The 10612-nt window shown below is 38.6% G+C and overlaps 1 protein-coding gene across 2 annotated transcripts in view; it reads right to left on the bottom strand.

Moving 5' to 3' along the window:
• Nucleotides 1-237: 237 nt before the first annotated feature.
• The window catches only part of SGCA (sarcoglycan alpha), a 190014-nt gene continuing 179639 nt past the window's right edge, over nt 238-10612 (bottom strand). For both annotated transcript variants that reach the window (XM_053700092.1, XM_053700094.1), the window contains exons 9-10: nt 1857-2042; nt 238-349 (exon numbers count right to left, since the gene is read on the bottom strand). In XM_053700092.1, the coding sequence (XP_053556067.1) occupies nt 346-349; nt 1857-2042 (190 nt within the window). In that variant the 3' untranslated portion in view covers nt 238-345. The remainder of the gene's footprint in view (nt 350-1856; nt 2043-10612) is intronic.

Below are 10612 nucleotides of genomic sequence, written 5' to 3'. Positions count from 1 at the left end.
ATTTGTCTCTTTGCTGTTTACTTTCAACTCATAATATAAGCGCAACACAAGTGCAAAAAGTTTACTTCTAGCGCAATTAACGCTTGAGTGGAAGCTTTAAATAGCGCGCCACTTGTTATCTGGCCCTAAATGTTCCTGTATTTTAAATGAAAATTGTATTTTGTGTTTGTTTTTATATAAATTTATATAAATTTATACTTTTAAATTTAAAAAAGAAACAAACAAGACATTGTTACGTCTTTTGCACACAAGATATACTTTATACACAAGCCACACCATATATAGAAAGAAACAAGGTGATGTACCATAATTCTGTTCTTGCCTCACTAACTTCTAAATATCTTCTTACCTGGAAAAGAAAAGAATACATTGAGAAAGCTATGAGACATACAGCCTGTCACTGCTCTATGGCGTGACACAGTGACACAGACAGGGGGGGTGGGGACTGTGGGAGATCAATCCTGCCCCCAATAGGGTGACACAGTGAAACAAGCAGAGGGTAATTGTGGCACATAGAGACCCAGACAGGAGATCATTGTGCGGCAGTCTACCTGTCCCTCAACTGTGTGGCATGTTCATACAGACAGGAGAGAAATGTGGGGCAATCCACCTGTCCCTCTCCTGTAGGGTGTCATATTAATACAAACAGGAGAGAAATGTGGGGCAATCCACCTGTCCCTCTCCTGTAGGGTGGCATATTGATACAGACAGGAGAGAAATGTGGGGCAATACACCTGTCCCTCTCTTGTATGGTGGCATATTGATACAGACAGGAGAGAAATGTGGGGCAATACACCTGTCCCTCTCCTCTAGGGTGTTATATTTATACAGTCAGGAGAGAATTGTCGGGCAATACACCTGTCCCTCACCTGTAGGGTGTCATATTGATACAGAAAAGAGAGAAATGTGGGGCAATACACCTGTCCCTCTCCTGTAGGGTGTCGTATTCATACAGAGAGGAGAGAATTGTCGGGCAATACACCTGTCCCTCTCCTGTAGTGTGGCATATTGATACAGACAGGAGAGAAATGTCGGGCAATACACTTGTCCCTCTCCTGTAGGGTGTCATATTTATACAGACAGGAGAGAATTGTCAGGCAATACACCTGTCCCTCTCCTGTAGGGTGGTATATTGATACAGACAGGAGAGAAATGTGGGGCAATACACCTGTCCCTCTCCTGTAGGGTGTCATATTTATACAGACAGGATAGAATTGTCAGGCAATACACCTGTCCCTCCCCTGTAGGGTGTCATATTGAAACAGACAATAGAGAAATGTGGGACAATACACCTGTCCCTCTCCTGTAGGGTGTGATATTCATACAGGCAGGAGAGAATTGTTGTGCAATACACCTGTCCCTCTCCTGTAGGGTGTCATATTGATACAGACAAGAGAGAAATGTGGGGCAATACACCTGTCCCTCTCCTGTAGGGTGTGATATTCATACAGACAGGAGAGAATTGTCGGGCAATACACCTGTCCCTCTCCTGTAGGGAGCTTGTCTTTCCCCTGTAGGGTGGCAGCATATTGGTACAGACGGAAGGGAACTGTGGGACATGCCACATGTCTGTCCTCTGTAGGGTGGCATATTAGAACAGAGAAGAGGGAATTATGGGCCATGAAGCCTGTCCCTCCATAACAAGATAACATTGAGATATATATATATATATATATATATATATATATATATATATATCATATAGGGCTTGCTCTTTTCAGGTAAGACAGGGACATAATGACATAGAATGGAAGAACTGTGGGACACATAGTTTGCCCATTCACTCAAAGAGGGAGACAAAGACACAGAGAAAAGGGAACAGGGCTTATATTTTTGGATATTTCATGGTTACTTACTGCTGTGACAGAATAAGTGGGACACGAGCGCTGTCCTGATGTGGTTGTATGGGAGGAACTCTCTGTCCTGTCCGGACATTAAACATGGGCAGAGTTGACAGAGGGCGCGGAACATCACGAGTGGCAGCCATATGCCTCAGCTCCTCTGTGTTGGTCATGATTGTGTGTTGGTGAATAAGCTGAATGCTGCAGGGCACATGTATAATTACATACATTGTATATAACATACATGCACACATGCAAGCACATTAACTGGGCACTATATGAGAAACATGCACATGAATGGCACACAAATACACTGTAATACACAGGTGCAAGAACATAACAAACAGGGGTTCATGCTAAATATCTACTGTTAAAGGGCAATAATAAAAAAGTTACATGCTCAAATTTGTTAGATCATGTAATTTTACCACTAGCAATGACCCAACTCTATGTGTTTAACCCCCGCAATTGAGTTAAACACCTAGTTAAAGTACCACTCAGGAAATGCAGAGAACCGCTGGTCCAGACAAAACTACCGGTCACCCAATCATCAGTGGAAGTCACACAGCTGAGTAGAGTGACTACTGCTGCTGATTAGGTCAGTGTCACTTTACATTCAGGACTAGCAGTGCTCAGCCGCTACAGACTCATTCCATACTATGGGCCAGATTACAAGTGGCGCGCTAACAGTTACGCACAAGTGATATTGAGTTTATCACGACTATTTGTGCGTGGTGGATGTAGTGCTCATATTACAAATTGAAAGTAAGCGCCATCCCTTGAGCGCAATTGAATTAAACCCGCGTTGGGATAGCATGTCCTCAGAGCTCTAGTTAACTGTTTTGTGAAACAACAAATAGTCATAAAATACACAAAAAGATACATTACAAACTACACTTACACTCATAATAATACCATCTAATACAAATTATTACAAAAAATTGCACAAAAATGTTATAAGGGCTCAAAGATAGAGCTCTCAGATGTTATAAAAAAACATAGAAATTCATACATATACATGTGTGTGTGTGTATATATATATATATATATATATATATATATATATATATATATATATATATATATATATATATATATATATGTGTGTGTGTCAGTGACGTGCAGTGAGGTCAGTGGCTGGTGAGGCACTGGCTAGTATCTGAGCTAGATAAACACACATATAAACCAGAAAGAGGTTATGTTGTTGGATACTTAAAATTCTGCAGAAACACTTAGACACACACACACTCACTCACTCATAGACACACAAAAACAGAAACATTCAAAGGCACACATACACACTCACAGACACACAGAAACATGTACTCACTAACAGACACTCAGAAATACTCACACACACCTTTAAAAAAAAAAAAAAACCACAGACACACAGAAAAGAAGAGAAGGGGTGGTGTAATACACATCAGCACCTTTTTGCTTAAAGGGACACTGAACCCAAAATGTTTCTTTTGTGATTCAGACAGAGCATGAATTTTTAAGCAACTTTCTAATTTACTCCTATTATCAAATTTTCTTTATTCTTTTGGTATCTTTATTTGAAATGCAAGAATCTAAGTTTCGATGCCGGCCCATTTTGGTGAACAACCTGGGTTGTCCTTGCTGATTGGTGGAAAAAATCCATCCACCAATCAAAAAGTGCTGCCCAGAGTTCTTAACCCAAAAAAGCTTAGATGGCTTTTATTTCAAATAAAGATAGCAAGAGAACGAAGAAAATTTGATAATAGGAGTAAATTAGAAAGTTGCTTAAAATTGCATGCTCTATCTGAATCACAAAAGAAAAAAATTGGGTTCAGTGTTCCTTTAAAGCACACTTTTGAGATAATGAAAATATAAGGAACTTGGCTATTTAAATAGAAAAGAATACAAAGGGGGTTCCTTCTGCGGAATTGTATATAGTGTAATCTGTTCAATAAAACATAATTTATGTAAGAACTTACCTGATAAATTCATTTCTTTCATATTAGCAAGAGTCCATGAGCTAGTGACGTATGGGATATACATTCCTACCAGGAGGAGCAAAGTTTCCCAAACCTCAAAATGCCTATAAATACACCCCTCACCACACCCACAAATCAGTTTAACGCATAGCCAAGAAGTGGGGTGATAAGAAAAAAGTGCGAAAGCATAAAAAATAAAGAATTGGAATAATTGTGCTTTATACAAAAAAATCATAACCACCACAAAAAGGGTGGGCCTCATGGACTCTTGCTAATATGAAAGAAATGAATTTATCAGGTAAGTTCTTACATAAATTATGTTTTCTTTCATGTAATTAGCAAGAGTCCATGAGCTAGTGACGTATGGGATAATGACTACCCAAGATGTGGATCTTCCACGCAAGAGTCACTTGAGAGGGAGGGATAAAATAAAGACAGCCAATTCCGCTGAAAATAATCCACACCCAAAACAAAGTTTGAATCTTATAATGAAAAAAACTGAAATTATAAGCAGAAGAATCAAACTGAAACAGCTGCCTGAAGTACTTTTCTACCAAAAACTGCTTCAGAAGAAGAAAACACATCAAAATGGTAGAATTTAGTAAAAGTGTGCAAAGAAGAACAAGTTGCTGCTTTGAAAATCTGATCAACCGAAGCTTCATTCCTAAATGCCCAGGAAGTAGAAACTGACCTAGTAGAATGAGCTGTAATCCTTTGAGGCGGAGTCTTACCCGACTCAACATAAGCATGATGAATTAAAGATTTCAACCAAGATGCCAAAGAAATGGCAGAAGCCTTCTGACCTTTCCTAGAACCGGAAAAGATAACAAATAGACTAGAAGTCTTTCGGAAATTCTTAGTAGCTTCAACATAATATTTTAAAGCTCTAACTACATCCAAAGAATGCAATGATTTCTCCTTAGAATTCTTAGGATTAGGACATAATGAAGGAACCACAATTTCTCTACTAATGTTGTTAGAATTCACAACCTTAGGTAAAAATTTAAAAGAAGTTCGCAACACCGCCTTATCCTGATGAATAATCAGAAAAGGAGACTCACAAGAAAGAGCAGATAATTCAGAAACTCTTCTGGCAGAAGAGATGGCCAAAAGGAACAAAACTTTCCAAGAAAGTAATTTAATGTCCAAAGAATGCATAGGTTCAAACGGAGGAGCTTGAAGAGCCCCCAGAACCAAATTCAAACTCCAAGGAGGAGAAATTGACTTAATGACAGGTTTTATACGAACCAAAGCTTGTACAAAACAATGAATATCAGGAAGATTAGCAATCTTTCTGTGAAAAAGAACAGAAAGAGCAGAGATTTGTCCTTTCAAGGAACTTGCAGACAAACCTTTATCCAAACCATCCTGAAGAAACTGTAAAATTCTCAGAATTCTAAAAGAATGCCAGGAAAAATGATGAGAAAAACACCAAGAAATATAAGTCTTCCAGACTCTATAATATATCTCCCTAGATACGGATTTACGAGCCTGTAACATAGTATTAATCACAGAGTCAGAGAAACCTCTTTGACTAAGAATCAAGTGTTCAATCTCCATACCTTTAAATTTAAGGATTTGAGATCCTGATGGAAAAAAGGACCTTGTGACAGAAGGTCTGGTCTTAACGGAAGAGTCCACGGTTGGCAAGAGGCCATCCGGACAAGATCCACATACCAAAACCTGTGAGGCCATACTGGAGCCACCAGCAGAACAAACGAGCATTCCTTCAGAATCTTGGAGATTACTCTTGGAAGAAGAACTAGAGGCGGAAAGATATAGGCAGGATGATACTTCCAAGGAAGTGACAACGCATCTACTGCTTCCGCTTGAGGATCCCTGGATCTGGACAGATACCTGGGAAGTTTCTTGTTTAGATGAGAAGCCATCAGATCTATTTCTGGAAGACCCCACATTTGAACAATCTGAAGAAATACCTCTGGGTGAAGAGACCATTCGCCCAGATGTAACTTTTGGCGACTGAGATAATCCGCTTCCCAATTGTCTATACCTGGGATATGAACCACAGAAACTAGACAGGAGCTAGATTCTGCCCATACCAGAATTCAAGATACTTCTTTCATGGCCAGAGGACTGTGAGTCCCTCCTTGATGATTGATGTATGCCACAGTTGTGACATTGTCTGTCTGAAAACAAATGAACGATTCTCTCTTTAGAAGAGGCCAAGACTGAAGAGCTCTGAAAATTGCACGGAGTTCCAAAATATTGATTGGTAATCTCACCTCCTGAGATTCCCAAACCCCTTGTGCTGTCAGAGACCCCCAAACAGCTCCCCAACCTGTCAGACTTGCATCTGTTGAAATTACAGTCCAGGTCGGAAGAACAAAAGAAGCCTCCTGAACTAAACGATGGTGATCTGTCCACCACGTCAGAGAGTGTCGTACAATCGGTTTTAAAGATATTAATTGAGATATCTTTGTGTAATCCCTGCACCACTGGTTCAGCATACAGAGCTGAAGAGGTCGCATGTGAAAACGAGCAAAGGGGATCGCATCCGATGCAGCAGTCATAAGACCTAGAATTTCCATGCATAAGGCTACCGAAGGGAATGATTGTGATTGAAGGATTCCACAAGCTGAGATCAATTTTAGACGTCTCTTGTCTGTCAGAGACAGAGTCATGGACACTGAATCTATCTGGAAACCTAAAAAGGTTTTTACCACAGGATATTTATCTTGTTCTTTTTTGAACAGATGTGTTTTTTTAAACATATGTTTGACAATCATATTCCTATAGTTGGAGAGGAGGACTTGATGGCAGGATAGTAAGCAAAGACTGAACTACTGGATCAGTTATTTAGGTTTCTTCATTACTTCCTTCCCCTTAATGGAAATGTATCTATATTATGTTTAAGGTTTGCCCTATTTTTTTTATATATATACAATTTAATTATCATCATTGAGGATGAGCAACAACAAAACAATGAGTACTTTATTTTATATGCTTGTAGTAAGACTTGTACTTGTAGTAAGAATACTATTTTGTGTTCTACTTGTCAATTTTCTGTGCATGATGTGAAGCAATGTTTGCTATGTTTTATAATTTAATACTGTAATATATATATATATATATATATATATATATATATACACACACAAACACTCACACTCACGCTCAAACACCCACACACACCCACACTAACAAACAAACACACACTCACACACAAAATCTATTGTTATTATGGTGAGCATAAGGTATCCTTTTCTGTTGTTTTTATCTTACTTTACTCATTTTTTCAAAAGTTCAAAAAGACAAAAATTAATTTGGCAAAAAATAAAGGAGCATCAACCAACATTAACTCAGTTTTGCATTGACAGTAAAAGGACACAAAAAAGAAAGGGAAAGTTAGGTTTCTCAGCTTGAGTTCCTTGAAATGTTTATAGCAGCAACTTGTCCATATATCAGACTTACACCAAGGAGCTCTTAATAAAACATCAATATAAAACAAGATGGAAGGGTTTGGTTCATTTAAAATAAAACAAAAACTAATATTAACCAAACAGACATATTTATGTCTGTCGGGTCATCTTCCGCTGCTCAGGGCCACACTAGTGAGGACTGGAGTGACACAGTCAGAACTTGAAGTCAGTCAGTGAACAAGTGGCAGTGCACTGCCAGCAACCAAGCTACGGAGCTGCTAATTTTAATAATTATTAACCGGATCGGTCCTCAGCATGTGATCATCAGAATCAGATGATCACATGATGAGGAGTACCGGTCCGGTTAATAATTTTGGTAAGAGCCTGTAACGGGGCTCCGGGTCAGTCAGTCAGAGAGAGTAGTGGTCAGAGTGTCATACCGAGCCGTTAGACAGACTGTGACAGTCAAAGTCTTAGTCAAGAGCCCCTAGCCTAGGCCTCCTCCTCCTACCGGACCAGTAGTGGCCGCCTCCTCTAAAGTTAAACTTTAAGTGTCTGACGACGACTTACCTGTGTGTGTCGGCTCCTCAGTCAGGGCAGGCAGGACCTGTGGGCAGCAGCTGTGATTAGCTCAGCAATCAACTCGCTAACTTGATGGCTGGCTAACTTGATGGCTGTGACTCAGTCTGTCCCAAACAGGCAGGAGTGAGTGTCACTGACTGTTTTGTTCCCGCCAGAGACTGCTCCTTCTTTGCGCAGTACAGCAGGGAGTCATGACCGGTGTTGATTGGCTCCCAGGGAAAATACGAGGCCTCATTAGAGATGCCTCTTTAATAGTTTTATCAGCCGCGCTGCTGCTGCAAATCACCACCGGGTGGTGCAGCAGAGTGGCTAGTCATAAAAATCTATGTAAAAATATTGTGCAATAGAGAAAAACCAGAACCCACTGCCTCTATTGCGCAATATTATAGAGTTGGAAATTTAAAAAAAACAAAAAACATTTAACTTTTTATTTTTTTTATAAAATTATATATATATTTTTTTATTTGCCCCAAATGGCAGGTGCGGCAGTGCCTCACCTGCCTCCTATGAGTGCACGTCACTGGTGTGTGTGTGTGTACATATGTGTTTATGTACTTATATGTATATATATATATATACACAGACATATTTGCACATATAAACACATAAATACAGTACATATGTTATGGGTTTTTTCCACCTTTTTTGCTCTATTGACTTCTATGGGGGAATAAGATAACGCATGCACGCAATATCCTAACTTCAGCTTTTTGTGCACATCTGGTTATCACGCAAGCAATATAATTTTATTATTATAGCCTGTTAGTCTGAATAAATTAGTGGGAACAGTATTAGATACATTATTATTATTATTGGACAGAAGAGAATGAACACAGCAGAGCACAATATATTTGAAAGGCTGATATATTTGATTTACTTTGTATTTATAAAAAATACCTTTTTACCCAGGATAAATGAAAAAAGATGCTACTTGTTATAATGTATCTTCACACTACAATATCAGCTGATAAAGGAGATTATGATTCTTGTGCAGGATTTCTAACTCCAGAGCTCATAAACCGCCTTATACATAGACATACATACATACATTATTATACACACATAATACACACACATATGTATGCACACATACACACATACACATACATACAAACAGATACATACATATACTATATGTACACACATACACACACATACACATACATACAAACAGATACATACATATACTATATGTACACACATACACACACATACACATACATACAAACAGATACATACATATACTATATGTACACACATACACACACATACACATACATACAAACAGATACATACATATACTATATGTACACACATACACACACATACACATACATACAAACAGATACATACATATACTATATGTACACACATACACACACATACACATACATACAAACAGATACATACATATACTATATGTACACACATACACACACATACACATACATACACATACAAACAGATACATACATATACTATATGTACACACATACATATTTCCATCCCTGTATGTATATCACTAAAGCTCAGTAGTGATGGCGGTTTAGAGACCTTAACTCAAGATCCACTGATTTATAATTATACCTCTGTACCCAGGGCACATGTCTAAGTTAAATTACACAGACACAAGCAGCAGGCTTAAAGCCATATGTATGGCATACATATGAAATCAAGATTCAGCCTTGCCAATAGAACTAGGGGGTTCTTCCCATTCCCATATATAAACTACTCCTAGAATTATGTATATAGCCTTTATAGGACTTTTCCAGAGAGAAAAAGGAGAAAGTGGATTATACTCAAGAAATGAGTCAGGGAACAGGATTGGTGTAGCACCAGGGTAAGCTTTTATATGATATCACTTTTAAGTTGATTTATGTATAAAAACTTTCTTTCATAGTCATATCAATCAGTACCTGATGGCAGGGATGGGGACAAATGCGCTTGTCTAAGTGTCTAGGGTTGATGAAGTGATATCTTCAAGGCCTTTCCACTAAATGCTTTTCATGATGAAGCATGAAGTAGAATTGATAAAACGTAATGCGCATGTGCAGGGAGAACCAAGTGACTTGCATAATTATTCAGCGTAGTCGTAACAATGAAGATACAGCTCTAGGTGAATTAGCCCTGTCCTTAAAACCTCAAGATTTCTTCCTCGCCATTAGACAGTGGAGCAAATCCAACTGGTCTAGGAAGCCTGAAAAGCTCTCTGACCCTTTTCAGGAAACAGAATGGAAGATAAAAAGACTTCCTGGTATCCTCAGAAGCTTTCGGATTATACTTAGACTCAGTATCGGCGGCCTGTAAGTTATGGTCGCTAACAAACATGGCTGAAATGCAAAATATAATAGTTTGTGGATGGTAGTGGTTCAGGTTGCAATTTTTTATCATATTTATTTTATTAATTTCCTCTTTTCCTTTTGTTTTCCATAGTTGCAAACATCCACTATCTTTTCCCTAGTGCTTTACGTCTCTAGATTGCTGCTCTTTATGGTCACAAGGTCTGAGGTGCAAAAACAAGAAATACTAAAACGCAATAAAAAGCCGAGAAGATCAATGATAAAGTAGAAAAATAAATCTAACTGCCAAATTCAGTTCAGTTGGCAGCTTTAAGGGTTTGGGTGCTGCTAAAAGGTGCCCTAGAATCTCCACTGGCTCTGACTACATCAAGCTTATTCTTTTACCATTAGGGCAGAATGAGAGAACAACTTAAAAATTATTAATTCAAATTAAAAATGAACAACTTGACCTGCTGACAGATTGGAAAAAGACACATTGTAGAGCCCCAAGCTCTGATAACCTTCTGGTTGTGAGTGGAGTCACAAGTATAATTGTCTTAAAAGCCAGCAAA

The sequence above is a fragment of the Bombina bombina genome, chromosome 1 (genome assembly GCF_027579735.1).
Source record: "Bombina bombina isolate aBomBom1 chromosome 1, aBomBom1.pri, whole genome shotgun sequence".
Lineage (NCBI taxonomy): Eukaryota > Metazoa > Chordata > Amphibia > Anura > Bombinatoridae > Bombina > Bombina bombina.
Note: the sequence above shows the minus strand (reverse complement) of the source record. Positions and strands in the feature narration are given on the sequence as shown.